General features: G+C 45.4%; 1 protein-coding gene across 3 annotated transcripts in view; it reads right to left on the bottom strand.

Moving 5' to 3' along the window:
* Positions 1–16,866, bottom strand: part of FRMD6 (FERM domain containing 6) — a 193,995-nt gene that overhangs the window by 12,152 nt on the left and 164,977 nt on the right. For all 3 annotated transcript variants that reach the window (XM_040332677.1, XM_040332678.1, XM_040332676.1), the window contains 6 exons: positions 15,642–15,718; positions 11,259–11,445; positions 3,727–3,882; positions 2,360–2,425; positions 1,886–1,954; positions 279–453 (listed from right to left, as the gene is read on the bottom strand). In XM_040332677.1, coding sequence (XP_040188611.1) covers positions 279–453; positions 1,886–1,954; positions 2,360–2,425; positions 3,727–3,882; positions 11,259–11,445; positions 15,642–15,718 — 730 coding nt within the window. The remainder of the gene's footprint in view (positions 1–278; positions 454–1,885; positions 1,955–2,359; positions 2,426–3,726; positions 3,883–11,258; positions 11,446–15,641; positions 15,719–16,866) is intronic.

The raw sequence follows: 16,866 nt of genomic DNA, 5'->3' as shown, positions 1-16,866 counted from the left end.
TTTCCAACACCTTGTTGAATCTATGCCATGAAGAATTAAGGCAGTTCTGAAGGCAAAAAGAGGTTCCAACCTGGTACTAGCAAGGTGTACCTAATAAAGTAGGTGTGAGGGCATATCCACTGCAATGGTGGCCAACGGTGGAACCCCTGTGGCACCTTCTGTAGACCTCAGAACCCTAGAATTCCACTGAACCCCAGGTGAGAAACTCTGGTCTTAAAAATACAAAAACATGAACCTTTCAGAAGTATTTTGCTCTGGGACAGTCAAACATTACCCACCTTCGTTTTCTTCCAGCAGTCGAACTTGCCGCAGTACTGGTTGGAGTTTCATGTAGAGTTGGTGACTGTTACTCAATAGCTGAAGGAGATGCCGTGAGCGCATGGAGCAACCGGTATAGTACGTCAGTTTTCTGGCTGAGGGTAAGCCGTCTGGTAAGATCTCAAACTTTTTGCCCTGAAGAAATTATAGAAACAAGCTGCAGATAAATGATCTCAAGTGACTCATTAGTATCTATTTAGTAAAGACTGTTCACCTACTAAATGTGTAAAAAAGTGAACATTCACTTTGCTAAGTGATTGACCTCTATTGCTTTAGTAATCAACTTGTGTGTTATGTCTAAATAGATATCAAAAATGGAATACCTGTGCTATGTACCAGTTTATCCGTGAAAAAAATATTAACTTCAAGATAACGGAAATGCTGGGTGAAATACACCTGTGATACTCAAAAATAACCCTCAACTGCACCCGGCTGTCATAGTTAGCCTGGCTTAAATTAGGAAAGGTGTTCAATATTCAGACAGTAGGGAAGAAGGAAAGGAATCCCATATAGTGAAATATAATGTTTATTGTTTACTTGGAATATAAAAGAAATGCACTTACATAATAAGCAGCGTTTGACTTAGAAAACCATTGTTCTCCCACATTAAAGATGGCCGCCACGTATTTTCAGTAACAGAAGGCAAGTTAAACAAGAAGTTACGGCCCAATGTGTTTCGTCAGACTTCTGACCGGGCAAAACTACGTCTGAATTTTCAACAGAAAAATAGAGAACCTGCTCTCTATCTAAAGTTAGTCGGAAATTGACGGAAAAAGTCAGATGGGGCAAACACATATTTCCTATGGAAAGCTCCCATCTGACTTTTTCCATCGGAAATTCTGACGTGTGTATGCGGCATAACATTTGAATTGGATAATGCGCAAAAAACATTCGCAATGTAGCCATACACTAGTGCAAATTAGTCTCTGCTGTGATCCTAGAGCTGCCTTTCTCAAACTTTTTAGATCAGGAACCCTTGAAATAATATTCAGGTCTTAAAGAATGCCTGATAAACCCCCCCCCCCCCAGCTAAAAAGATCACTGGTGTCATGCTGCTGGCTCTGCCAACTGGCATTTGCAGAAGAACTATAAACATACCATCAGATAGGTGGTCACTCAACCTCAGCTCAAGGAACCCCCAGCAGCCCTTGCAGGAACACTAGGCTTTAATGGAACCCTGGTTAAAAATGCCTGTTTTAGAGGATGAATTACTGCACAGTGCATGCAGCTAGAGAGGTCAGTGAGTGTTAAAACAATATTTTTCCACTAAAAAATATGCACCATTAATGTTCATAGATACAATGCACTTTAACATGGTCCAAACCAGTAGCTAATTCCACTCTCACTTCTAAATCTTGGAGCATTTAACTCCTCATTAAGTTCTTAAGAGGGATAATCCTGCCATACTTGGCGCCTGCCTGTGGTTTGTTTTCCGCATAATGCCATTTTTGTTGGACACAGTGATTACATTTCGAGAAGGAAATCATACATAAATGTATTGAATGTACAATTCAGAAATTCTGTCTCCCACCCAGACCCTTCCTGTTTTTTTATGGTAACCACTTACCACAAACACCAGCTTCCCTACATTGGTCCAGGGGAAGTCGTATAGCAGCTGCTTTTCATCTCCTGAACTCTGTATAAAAAAAGGAGAAACCTCTTACACAAAGAAACCCAAAACGTAATATATATATATATATATATATATATATATATATATATATATATATATATATATATATATATATATATATATATATATATATATATATATAATTTTTTTCCGATAGATAGATAGATAGATAGATAGATAGAGAATATATGATATACAGTATACACATGGGGCAGTCATTTACTATTCATGCATGCTGAGAACCCATCCAAAATAGGCTTACACACCCCGAAGGAATCAGCCAATTAGGCAGACCCATGGATGCACCAACACCACAAGCCATGATACAAGTACAGTGTCTGGCTGTGATAAACGATAATTAAATAACGATTCATCATGATTGCTCCGATTCATTAATAAAACACCAACCTGGAAGACCTGGATCCCTCGCAGGGTTAGTCCAAGGAGCAATGAAGCTTCTACCTCCCTTTTATCCTGAAAATTTCAAACCAAATATAAAATGATTAGTGCTGAAGTTGAATCTGCTTAAACTCTTTATTTTATAATTTTTTTTGGCGGCGTTTACTAAAACTGGAGAGTGTACAATCTGGTGCAGCTCCCCATAGAAACCAATCAGCTTCCAGGCTTTATTGACAAAGCTTAATTGAACACGTTGAGGTTAGAAGCGGATTGGCTACCATGCACAGCTGCACCAGATTCTGAGTATTCCAGTGTTAATAGATCTCCTTTTGCCTTCCCTGGTTCTTCCCTCATCAACATGCTAATGATGTGTTTAAACAAAATCTTTCCATTTTCATTACATACCCCATTTAGGATCCAGTGATGTCATCCCTGGGTGTCTGTGCTTCTCTATGCAATGCAGGCAAATTACCGATAGTGGGAGGGGCCAGCAGGGTGCTGCACATGGCAACCTTAAAACATGACAGCATCAGGCCTCAGTATTACTCTCAAGAGTCCCAATTCCTGATGCAAGCAGTGGGTTGGTCTCAGGCAGTGGGGGGGGGGGGCAGAGCAAACAACAACAACAGTAATAGGGGACTATTCCTCCCACTGACACCAAAGATGGGGCACTATTCCTCCCACTGACACCAATGACCGGGCACTATTCCTCCCCCTGACACCAACAATGGGACACGATTCCTCCCACTGACACCAATGACCGGGGAATATTCCTCCCCCTGACACCAATGAAGACATTATTCCTCCCGCTGACACCAATGACCGGGCACTATTCCTCCCACTGACACCAATGACCGGGGAATATTCCTCCCCCTGACACCAATGACCGGGGAATATTCCTCCCCCTGACACCAATGAAGACATTATTCCTCCCACTTACACCAATGACCGGGCACTATTCCTCCCACTGACACCAATGATGGGGGACTATTCCTCCCACTGACACCAATGACCGGGCACTATTCCTCCCCCTGACACCAATGATGGGGCACTATTCCTCCCCCTGACCGCAGCATTGGGTCATGATTGCTCCCACTAAAAGCAATGATGAGGCATAGTTTACTCCCATGGACGTTGGGGCATTTTTTACTCACTGGGCACAGTCCGGCCCCCTGCAGAGTCTGAAGGATAGTAAACTGGCCCTTTGTTTAAAAAGTTTGGAGACCCTTGCACAAAAAAACACACATACATGATGCTGGATGTTGCGTGTCAGTGTGTATGGGGCCTAATATATTTGAGCTTCAAGATTTTAGTATTTGGATTTACATGGCTGGGGCAAACAGCTTACACTTCATATCCTCCCTCTGCCTTCTCACCTTGTATAACCTGTAGTAATGGACGCAGAGGTCGTCGAGTCTTGCGGCTTCTTTTATATACATCAGTTGTGCTTCCGACACCGACAGTGCAAATTGGTCGCGGTGAATATTAGGAATGTGCTTGAGGATGTAATCTTTCCCTCGCTTCTTAATTATCTGTAGAAGAAAACAATGCAATGAGCAATGCAATGAAAGAAGGATACAGCTCCAGGGAAGGCACTAAAAACATTTGGCTGCAGCTTAATCTGCTTATATTTACCCCCCCCAGATGATACTGGATGTCCAACAGCCGGGAAATGAGGCTCTAAGCAGGGCCGCCATCAAGGGGGTACAGGCAGGCCCCAGATGGCAACCCCCCTTTTTTTTTTTTATGTATTATATATATATATATATATATATATATATATATATATATATATATATATTTTCTTTATTTCTTATATTTTTAGTAAAGGACCCTCCCGCTTCTCAGTTCGCGGCAGCCCTCCCCGCTTCTCAATTTCAGGCGGCCCATGCCTGAAGCTGTGTAAGGGGCCCCATAATTCCTGATGGCGGCCCGGTGGTGAAGTGTACATACTATGCAAGTATATATGTTTATAGGGGTGTATCAAGAATCTCTGCTGCTCAGATAGAATATATATTATTTCTTCGTTGAGCCTGGACTGGTGTACTGTACATACAGTACAATAAGTATATCAGCATGGAGGGGTTTACCAAGACTCATAAAAGCTTTATCCTCCTCTGTTGCTGGTGGACTATACATAGGCCCAGATTCAAAAGAGATCTGCGCTATATTTGCGGAGGCGCAGGGCAACGATTTTGCCCTGCGCCCACGCAAATATTTTGCGCTGCCCTCGATTCACGGAGCAGTAAGCGCGCGCAATGTAAATGATCCCGCCGGGGGCGGGAATCATTTAAATTAGGCGCGCTCCCGCGCAGAGCGCATGCTCCGTCGGGAAAGTTTCCCGACGTGCATTGCGGCAAATGACGTCGCAAGGACGTCATTTGCTTCAAAGTGAACGTGAATGGCGTCCAGCGCCATTCACGAATCACTTACGCAAACGACGTGAAATTCAAATTTCACGTCGCGGGAACGGCGGCTATACTTTAGCATTGGCTGCCCCTACTATTAGAAGGGGCAGCCTTACGCTAAAGATGCCGTATGGAAACTCTGTACCTTGCGTACGCAGGGCCCGTGCAACATTGTGAATCGGCGTAAGTATGCAATTTGCATACTATACGCTGACCACAATGGGAGCGCCCCCTAGCGGTCAACGCAAGAATGCAGCCTAAAATCTGCGTGGCATAAGAGCCTTATGCCACGCAGATTTTAGGCTGCAGTCGGCGTAACAAGTTCTCTGAATCAGGAGAACTTGTTACGCCGGCGCAAGTCAGCAATTGCGCTGCGTAACCTATGGTTACGCAGGTGCAATTGCTTACTGAATCTGGGCCATTAAAAATAAGTCAAATAAACCAGTTTACAGGAGTGTATCAAGACTCTCTGCTGCTCAAATAATTTATTTCTATACTGCAGTGGCGGCTGGTGCTCAAAATTTTTGGGGGGTGCAAACAAACAACAACAAAAAAACGCCCATCAATTGCAGCCGCTGTCCCCCTTTAGATGCTGCCAGTGGGCCCCATCAATTGCAGCTATTGTGCCCCATCAGATGCTGCCAGTGGGCCCCATCAATTGCAGCTGCTGTCCCCCTTTAGATGCTGCCAGTGGGCCCCATCAATTGCAGCTATTGTGCCCCATCAGATGCTGCCAGTGGGCCCATCAATTGCAGCTATTGTGCCCCATTAGATGCTGCCAGTGGGCCCCATCAATTGCAGCCCATCAGATGCTGCCAGTGGGCCCATCAATTGCAGCTATTGTGCCCCATCAGATGCTGCCAGTGGGCCAATCAATTGCAGCTATTGTGCCCCATCAGATGCTGCCAGTGGGCCCCATCAATTGCAGCTATTGTGCCCCATCAGATGCTGCCAGTGGGCCCCATCAATTGCAGCCCATCAGATGCTGCCAGTGAGCCCATCAATTGCAGCTATTGTGCCCCATCAGATGCTGCCAGTGGGCCCCATCAATTGCAGCTATTGTGCCCCATTAGATGCTGCCAGTGGACCCCATCAATTGCAGCCCATCAGATGCTGCCAGTGGGCCCCATCAATTGCAGCTATTGTGCCCCATCAGATGCTGCCAGTGGGCCCCATTAATTGCAGCTAATGTGCCCCATCAGATGCTGCCAGTGGGCCCCATCAATTGCAGCTATTGTGCCCCATCAGATGCTGCCAGTGGGCCCATCAATTGCAGCTATTGTGCCCCATCAGATGCTGCCAGTGGGCCCCATCAATTGCAGCTATTGTGCCCCATTAGATGCTGCCAGTGGGCCCCATCAATTGCAGCACATCAGATGCTGCCAGTGGGCCCATCAATTGCAGCTATTGTGCCCCATCAGATGCTGCCAGTGGGCCAATCAATTGCAGCTATTGTGCCCCATCAGATGCTGCCAGTGGGCCCCATCAATTGCAGCTATTGTGCCCCATCAGATGCTGCCAGTGGGCCCCATCAATTGCAGCCCATCAGATGCTGCCAGTGAGCCCATCAATTGCAGCTATTGTGCCCCATCAGATGCTGCCAGTGGGCCCCATCAATTGCAGCTATTGTGCCCCATTAGATGCTGCCAGTGGACCCCATCAATTGCAGCCCATCAGATGCTGCCAGTGGGCCCCATCAATTGCAGCTATTGTGCCCCATCAGATGCTGCCAGTGGGCCCCATTAATTGCAGCTAATGTGCCCCATCAGATGCTGCCAGTGGGCCCCATCAATTGCAGCTATTGTGCCCCATCAGATGCTGCCAGTGGGCCCATCAATTGCAGCTATTGTGCCCCATCAGATGCTGCCAGTGGGCCCCATCAATTGCAGCTATTGTGCCCCATTAGATGCTGCCAGTGGGCCCCATCAATTGCAGCACATCAGATGCTGCCAGTGGGCCCATCAATTGCAGCTATTGTGCCCCATCAGATGCTGCCAGTGGGCCAATCAATTGCAGCTATTGTGCCCCATCAGATGCTGCCAGTGGGCCCCATCAATTGCAGCTATTGTGCCCCATCAGATGCTGCCAGTGGGCCCCATCAATTGCAGCCCATCAGATGCTGCCAGTGAGCCCATCAATTGCAGCTATTGTGCCCCATCAGATGCTGCCAGTGGGCCCCATCAATTGCAGCTATTGTGCCCCATTAGATGCTGCCAGTGGACCCCATCAATTGCAGCCCATCAGATGCTGCCAGTGGGCCCCATCAATTGCAGCTATTGTGCCCCATCAGATGCTGCCAGTGGGCCCCATTAATTGCAGCTAATGTGCCCCATCAGATGCTGCCAGTGGGCCCCATCAATTGCAGCTATTGTGCCCCATCAGATGCTGCCAGTGGGCCCATCAATTGCAGCTATTGTGCCCCATCAGATGCTGCCAGTGGGCCCCATCAATTGCAGCTGCTGTCCCCCTTTAGATGCTGCCAGTGGGCCCCATCAATTGCAGCTATTGTGCCCCATCAGATGCTGCCAGTGGGCCCATCAATTGCAGCTATTGTGCCCCATTAGATGCTGCCAGTGGGCCCCATCAATTGCAGCCCATCAGATGCTGCCAGTGGGCCCATCAATTGCAGCTATTGTGCCCCATCAGATGCTGCCAGTGGGCCAATCAATTGCAGCTATTGTGCCCCATCAGATGCTGCCAGTGGGCCCCATCAATTGCAGCTATTGTGCCCCATCAGATGCTGCCAGTGGGCCCCATCAATTGCAGCCCATCAGATGCTGCCAGTGAGCCCATCAATTGCAGCTATTGTGCCCCATCAGATGCTGCCAGTGGGCCCCATCAATTGCAGCTATTGTGCCCCATTAGATGCTGCCAGTGGACCCCATCAATTGCAGCCCATCAGATGCTGCCAGTGGGCCCCATCAATTGCAGCTATTGTGCCCCATCAGATGCTGCCAGTGGGCCCCATTAATTGCAGCTAATGTGCCCCATCAGATGCTGCCAGTGGGCCCCATCAATTGCAGCTATTGTGCCCCATCAGATGCTGCCAGTGGGCCCATCAATTGCAGCTATTGTGCCCCATCAGATGCTGCTAGTGGGCCCATCAATTTCAAAAACAAAAAATCATCAAACTCAGCGCCGATGTGCCCGTCAAACTCAGCGCCGATGTGCCCGTCAAACTCAGCCACTTATCAAGCAATTCACATGCAAACTCTAACAGCACATTTCAATTTATGAAGCACAGCTGGAGACAAAAGGAAAGGGGCATTGCAAAGGGGTTTCCTTGAAAACATGTCCCCAGGGCAGCCTATACTGTCAGTTCAGTCGTAATGACAGGTCCTCTTTACTAGCAGCGCAGATAATTTTGAACATTATGCAGCTGATTTTGTTCCGTCCTTATCTGCAGATTAGTACTTGGCTCCCCGCGGTGTAGAAGATGAAGTTTTGTGGAGTTAATGGCCGCGAGTATATTGCATTCTTCCATTGCGTCCTCGTAATATGTCAGAAACTTGGAATAAAGCTGGATTAATGCCGCTCCCCTTCCCATCCCAGCAGAGACTCGAGCAATCAGCATCTCGATCAATTTTCCATTTGTAATAATGAATTTACAGATGCGCTGCTCTCCAGCATCATTATAATTTGTCATCTTGTCCAAGTGCTTATTTACTGCGCTGCGTCACAGTCGCGGCTGTCCGACCCCCAGCAAGATTCATGAGGTTTATTACCGGCGGGGCACAATAACATTTACATACAGGATTTAAAGGGGAAATGTTACTTTATCAGCGCAGAAAACTCCGTTATAAAAAAGGCAAAACATAATGGGCTAGATTCAGAAAGAATTTACGCCGGCGTATCTATGGATACGCCGCATAAATTCAAAGCTGCGCCGGCGTATCTTCTTTCTGTATTCAGAAAGCAAGATACGCCGAAATTAGGCTAAGATCCGTCGTATCTTAGTTGCATATTTACCCTGGCCGCCAGGTGGCGCTTCCGTCGATTTACGCGAGGAATATGCCAATTGGGTAGATACGTCGATTCAGAAACGTATGTCCGGCGCATTTTTTTTAAGTCGTTTACGTTAGGCTTTTTCCGGGGTAAAGTTACCCCCGCTATATGAGGCGTACGCAATGTTAAGTATGGACGTCGTTCCCGCATCGAATTTTGAAATTTTTTCCTTGTTTGCGTATAGGGCTGTACGTAAGGTACGTTCACGTCTAAAGCACTGACGATTTGCGGTGTAATTTCGAGCATGCGCACTGGGATTCTTTCACGAACGGCGCATGCGGCGTTCGTAAAAAACGTCAAATACGTGGGGTCACACTAAATTTAAATAAAACACGCCCACATCATCCACATTTGAATTAGGCGGGCTTATGCCGGACCTCATACGATACGCACAGAGAAAGAGATGCCACGTTAGAAAGGGTTAGTGTTAAACCCCCCCAAAAACTCGGATTGCGAGTAGCACGGTTACGATATACGTCGGCAGAATGGCATGGGCAGGCAAATGGGCGTACCTGTACGTCCCTTTGAAATTGCCGACGGCGCCCGCCTCGGGAATGTGCCCGCGAACTGGATGTTCACAGGCGGCCCGCGATTGCGGTGAGGAGAGGCAGAACGGGAAGATGCCTACGTAAACAGGGCATTTCCCTGTTCTGCCTAGTGACATGACAGGAATCTACTGCTCCCTGTCATTGGGAGCAGTGATCGTTGTCATGCCAGTGGTAGCCCATCCCCCCCGCAGTTAGAATCACTCCCTAGGACACACTTAAACCCTTGATCACCCCCTAGTGTTTAACCCCTTCCCTGTCAGTGTCATTTGTACAGTAACCAGTGGCTATTTATAGCACTGATTGCTGTATAAATGACAATGGTCCAAAAATAGTGTCAAGAGAGTCCGATGTGTCCGCCAAAATGTCACAGTCTCGATAAAAGATCGCCGCCATTACTAGTAAAAAAAAAAAAAAAAAAAAAAAAAAAAATATTATATATATATATATATATATATATATATATATATATATATATATATATATATATATATATATATATATATATATATATATATATATATATATATATATATATATATATAAACCCCCCCAAAAAACATATATATATATATATATATATATATATATATATATATATATATATATATATATATATATATATATATATATATATATATATATATATATATATATATATATATATATATATATATATATATATATATATATATATATATATATATATATATATATATATATACATACACACACACACACACACACATACACCGTAAATCTATCCCCTATTTTGTAGACACTATGTGGCAGATCCACGTACCCTCGCGCAATAATACGCCAGGCGCAGCGTATCTAAGATACACTACGCCGCCGTAACTTATTTTTTTTCGAATCCTCAAAGAATTCGCGCCGTAAGTTATGGCGGCGTACTGTATCTTTGGCGGTGTAATGGCGCACCATTCAAATCTCTGTGATGGGGGCGTGTTTTATGTAAATATGTCGTGACCCGACGTAAACAACATTTTTTTTTTTAACTGCGCATGCGCCGTCCGTGGGGATATCCCAGTGCGCATGCTCGAAATTAACCCGGAACAAGCCAATGCTCACGACGGTGATGTCATTCTACGCAAATCCCTATTCACGAACGACTTACGCAAACGACGTAAAAAAAATCAAAATGCGAGGCGGGAACGACGGCCATACTTAAACATTAAGTACGCCACCATATAGCAGCTTTAACTATACGCTGAAAAAAGCCGAACACAAACGATGTAAAAAAATGCGCCGCCGGACGTACGTTCGTGGATCGCTGTAACTAGCTAATTTGCATACTCGACACAGAGTTCGACGGAAACGCCACCTAGCGGCCGCCGAAAAATTGCATCTTAGATCGATGGTGTACTAAGACGTACGCCTGTCGGATCGAGCGGAGATGCCGTCGTATCTTGTTTTGAAGATATAAAACAAAGATATGACGCGCAAAATTTAAAATTACGCGGCGTATCAAGAGATACGCCGGCGTAATACTTTTGTGGATCTGCCCCTATAACTTTTGCGCAAACCAATCAATAAAAGCTTATTGCAATTTTTTTTAACCAAATATATGTAGAAGAATACATATCGGCCTAAACTGAGGAAAAATATATTTCGTTGGGGATATTTATTATTGCAAAAAGTAAAAAAATATTGTTTTTTTTTCAAAATTGTCGCTCCTTTTTTGTTTAAAAGCGCAAAAAATAAAACTCGATGGTCATTAGCTACAGAGTTTGTATCAAGTTAGCCACTGCATATTAAAGCTGCTATATGGTCTGAGCATTTGTGCTACAATGATACCAATGTTCATCAATAAGCCAACACGTATTGTAAGCTTGGGGTTATTCTAAAAAAACAAACAAAAAACAAAACAAAACAAACTACAATATTAAATAAACTAACAGCAGCAATGAAAATCAAAAAACTCCATCTTACCCAAGGAGGAAAATAGGCTTCTGGGTCAAAGTATTTTCCATGGTGTTTGTTCTTCTTGAAGTTGCCCAGGTCAGCCTGGAGGGCATAGGAGGCCAGTAGGAAGTAGGCCTCTTCCCTCGCGGTGCTCTGGGAGAGAAGGGTTTGTTTCCGCAGGTGCCAATAGTAATAGTACCGTGCCGTCCTATCGCTGCATAACGACAGAAAATAATAACATAAATGCCCAGTTCCTACGATCTTCCGCTCTATCCAATTATCATAATGTGGTATTTTCTCAAAACACTTATGAATGAACATTTGACCTGTAGAGGGAATAGAAGAACATTTAATTTCGTACCATCTGCACAGAATGGGCCAGATCCACGTAGCACCGCGCATTTTTACGTCTGGCGTAGTGTATCTCAGATACAATACGTCGCGGTAACTTACAGCGTATTTCCCGTATCCACAAAGAATTTGCGCCGTAAGTTACGGCAGCGTAGTGTAAATGTGTCGGCGTAAGGGCGCGTAATTCAAATCACTAAGTTGTGGGCGTGTTTTATGTTAATACGTCTTGACCCGATGTAAATGAAGTCATCGGGAGCAGTGATTGCTGTCATGCCAGTGGTAGCCCATCCCCCTGCAGTTAGAATCACTCCATAGGACACACTTAAACCCTTGATCGCTCCCTAGCGTTTACCCCCTTCCCTGCCAGCGTTATTTACACAGTAATCAGTGCATCTTTCATAGCACTGATCGCGGTATAAATGACAATGGTCCCAAAAGTGTCCGATGTGTCGCAGTTACAATAAAAATTGCCGCCGCCTAATAATAAAAAAAAAAAAAAAAAAAATTATGAAAAAAAATGCCATAAATCTATCCCCTATTTTGTAAACGCTATAACTTTTGTGCAAACCAATCAATTTACTCTTGAGATTTTTTTTACCAAAAATATGTAGAATACACATCGGCCTAAACTTAGGAAAAAAATTGTGTTTTTTTATATATTTTCTTGGGATATTTACTATAATCAAAATTGTTGGTCTTTTTCGGTTTATAGCGCAAAAAAGAAAAACCGCAGAGGTGATCAAATACCACCAAAAGAAAGCTCTATTTGTGGGAAAAAGAAAAGAACGTCAATTTTGTTTGGGTGCAACATCGCAGTGCCGAATCGCAAAAAGTGCTCTGGTCAGGAAGGGGGTAAATTCTTCTGGGGCTGAAGAGATCCTCCAGGTATGGTATAGATTGGTCAAAGCCAGGGCTGATCCTAGGCAGGTGCGTGGGGTGCAGTGCACCCAGGCGCCACATAGGTGGGGGCACTGAAGCGCCAGAGTGCTCCCCTCCCTCCTCCTCTCCTTGTCTGTTTCCTGCCCAAGCCCATCCCCCCTCCCTCCTCCTGTCAAAGGAGGAGAGCGAAGCAGTGGCTGTCTGTGTGGAGAGAGACCAGCCGTGCAGTGGCGTCGCTGGGGGGTGGTCCGTGCCTGAAGTGTTCTCCCTGTCCGTGTTAGGGGAGCATCTCTGTGTTTGAATCGTTGCTATAGAAACATTTGTAAAGGGGCGGTGGTAAGATGACCATGCCCATGTGGGGGCGCCAGAAATATTTCTGCACCCAGGCGTCTGTGACCCTAGGATCGGCCCTGGTCAAAGCTGAGCCAATGTCAAAATATCCATACCTGGAATTCTTCTTTAACCTACCAGCATGTGTTTGGAGTGTGGGTAGACACTTAAGGAAACCAACGTGCACGTGCAAACTCTGTGCCAAGATCCAAGGACCCAAACACATAATACTAGAATTCTCCATACAATAAAATGATGGGGATCATTCATTGCAAGAGGCTGGTGTGGTTGAAAGGGATTACTGCAGGGGGCAGCGCTGGAGAGCAGGGGAGTACCAATGTCTCAAATGTATGTTTTTTTAACCTCTCGGGAAAATAAAATAAAAAAATTGCCCAAAATTGGTCTACACCATAGTGCTTATTGCCATCTGGTTGCTATGGGTCCATGTCGATAACTTCTTTGTGTCCCGTTCTGATGAATAAAGTCCCGGTATCTTTTCATCTCTCTCCCCCGGAGTTCTGTTACTCTGTTTTCCCAGCCAAGCATATTCTATTTATTCGATGAAAGCCAGATGTTTGCTTAGGCTGGGAAATGAATAGCAAAATAGGGGATTAGGGCTGGGCCCCACCCAGGACACATCTGCAGGCCAGTCCCGGGGAGCCATGTCATGTTCTAAGGGGGCCACAGAGGGCCCAGAACTGATGTATGTTTAGATAAATACATTACACATCTGAAAGACTTCATTTCTTTTTTCCATGAGCAGATGTGGAAATGTGGAATTCACACATACTGTATAAGATATTGCCACGTAGGCCTTGCCAGTTCTGTTTAAAGGGGTTGTAAAGGTTCGTTTTTTATTTTCTAAATAGGTTCCTTTAAGCTAGTGCATTGTTGGGTCACTTACCTTTTCCTTTGATTTCCCTTCTAAATGTTTTTTTTTCTCTTTGTTTTCTTTGACTGCATTTCTCACTTCCTGTTCCTCCTCAGTAAGCTGTTCTGGCTGACTAACCCCCCATGGATGATGGGGGCAAGCTTACTGAGGAGAAACAGGAAGTGAGAAATTCAGACAAAGAAAAAAAAACCCATTTAGGCCCAGATTCACAGAGAGCAAGACGCACATTATGCCGCCGTAGAGCAAACACTGTAGGCTACGCCAACGCAGCGCAGAGAGGCAAGCATTGCATTCAGCAAGCCAGTGCTCCCAACGCTGCGCCAGCGTGGTGTGGGTTTTGAAGGCGCACGTCGGCGGAAGTGGGCGTGAACCCATGCAAATGAGGCGTGACCCCATGCAAATGATGGGCCGAGCGCCAGACAGGTACGTATCACGAACTTCGCATGCGCCGTGACATGGACGCATACACAGCACCTCCCTGCGCCTGCTCACAACCACGCCGGCACAACTAATATACGTCGGATCACCACGTACGCCGTGAACATAACGTAGGCCCAGTCAGACACACGTCCAACGCACAATACGCCCAATACGCCGGCTTGTGTTCCCTGGTGCAGACCTGTGCATGTCTGTTGCCGGGTTGCACCTCATGTATGGGGGAATAACTTTATGCCGGACGTACCACTTACGTGCATCTCGCATACCATGCGCCGGGCACAGGCACGTTCTTGAATCGGCGTATTTCCCTAATTTGCATGTTTGAATGGCTAATCAATGGAAGCGGCACCATGCGCCCAGCCCATATGTGCGCCCACCCTACGCCGGCGTGTGCAAGATACACCGGCTGGGTGTAGCCTGTTTTTGGGCGCGTGTTGGTTTGTGGGTCTGGCGCACACATACGCCGGCGCACATTTGCACTTACGCCGGCGTAACGCGTTATATGTCGGCGTAAGTGCTTTGTGAATCTGGGCCTTAGAAGGGAAATGGAAGGAAAAGGTAAGTGAACCAACAATGCACTAGTTTAAAAAGGAACCTATTTAGAAAAAAAACCTTTACAACCCCTTTAACGAAGGCTGCAGTAGCTTATGAATCCTGGCCCCATGTGAATGTTGTACCCTCTTCAGTGTAAATCCTGAATGTCTTTTTATAAATGTAATGTGTGGTAGAACCCAGCAGCAACATTTTGAAATATCACTGTGTACCAGTTCAGTTCTTAGATGTGGTGGTTGTATGAACGTGGCCATACACTGTGCAAAATTTGCTCCATGGATGGCCCTGGTGGCCCCCTTCCACTGCACATTCTTTGGGGCAGAAAACTGTCAGTTGAACGGTAGCTGCATCCAATAAGATGTGGCCACTGTTCGGGTGTTTTTCCGACAGCCACTGGCAGCAGCGGTTAAAATGCAGTTGCCCAACAGGGGAATTTGTCCATCTGCCCTGTGTAGCATGGATGGAGGAATTTAGCTGAAAAAAGGCCCCAAAACATCAGTGCAAGGCCAGTCTTTTCTCTTTCCAGGCGATTTTTCCTTTTATCTATCAACTGATTTTCCCATCTGAATCCTCCTCTACTGGACTATACAACACCACCTCCATAGGTTACAGAGATAAGATGGGGATACAGTTCTGTAATCCAGTGGGCTGGGCTGACAACACTGCTTGAAATGTTAATGCAGCAGAGGCAGTGTTGTCCAAACAAGACGTTTCTGGCAGGATCAACAGATGCTTGTCTGTGTTTGCAGCATTTTTAGAGAGACTGCTACTGAGGGGGCGGCACCGAGGAGGAGTACATCGAAAACCGGGTTTTTAAAGAAAAATAAAAGCAAAGCGCTGGTCTCTGGGGCTGACACTCCGTGCTTAGTAAATGATTAACTGGGGGTTACAAGCAAATCACAGGTTCACTTTAAGCTTTAAACAATCTGGGGATGGCACTACGAGAACAAACCTAATGAAAATCTTACCTTATCAGTCTCCCATTTTCAACATAATATTGCACTCGAAAATGGACAATCATTGGAGGACCAAACTGGTCAATTCCCTATAGTTAAAACAAAACAAAAATCAAAATATAAGAAATGTCATTTGCTATTTTAAAAGGGGAGTTCCACCCACAATTTCACTTTTTAAATATAAATACCCCTGTAATACACAAGCTTAATGTATTCTAGTAAAGTTAGTCTGTAAACTGAGGTCCGCTTTGTTAGGTTGTTACAGCATTTAGATAGTTTATAATCTAGAAATAGACCGTGGCCATCTTAAGTGTGGGCATCATGAAGCCAGACTGTATGACTTCCTGGATTTCAGCTTTGCATATCTCGCACATGCTCAGTGCACAAGCAATGTAATAGGTTTCAGTCAGGTTTGCAAGGACTACTGGGAAACATGATGCCTATCCCAGAAACCCTTGCAAATAGCCTAGGCAAATAAGGAGGAGGAAGTAATGAAGGACTACAAAATAAAGGTATTTACAAGCAACAAATTAAATAAAAATTGTCCATTCTGAACACTATGAGATTAGAGCATGCAGCACAGACAAACATAAAAAAATGGGTGGAACTCCACTTTAAGTCAATCTTCATCTTTCTGTTTATTTTTGTAGGAGGTATTATGAAGCTACCCTTACAGCTAAACAGGTGGTTGAAGCATCTATGACAACCAATGAAAAATAGTTAAACACATCGGCCCAGATTCTCAAAGGGCTTACGATGATGCAACGCCATGTACGCCGTCGTAAGTCCTAATCTGGGCCGTCGTATCTATGCGACTGATTCTTAGATATCCATTAGATGCTCTTACGCCGTCGGATCTTAAATGCAATTTTTTTGTCCGCTGGGTGTCGCCTCCGTTTTCCCCGTCGAGTATGCAAATTAGCTAGATACGCGAATTCCCGAACGTACGCGCGGCCGACGCAGTGAAATTACGACGTTTACGTTAGGTTTTTCCGCCGTAAAGTTGCCCCTGCTATATGAGGGGCAACCAATGTTAAGTATGGCCGTCGTTCCCGCGTCGAAATTTATAAATTTACGTTGTTTGCGTAAGTCGTCTGTGAATGGGGCTGGACGCCATTTACTTTCACGTCGAAACCAATGATGTCCTTGCGACGTCATTTGGAGCAATGCACCCTGGGATATTTTTTCAAACGGCGCATGCGCAGTACGTTCGGCGCGGGAATGCGCTTAATTTAAA

Source organism: Rana temporaria, chromosome 13 (genome assembly GCF_905171775.1).
Source record: "Rana temporaria chromosome 13, aRanTem1.1, whole genome shotgun sequence".
Lineage (NCBI taxonomy): Eukaryota > Metazoa > Chordata > Amphibia > Anura > Ranidae > Rana > Rana temporaria.
This window is presented reverse-complemented; position numbering and strand designations above follow the sequence as displayed.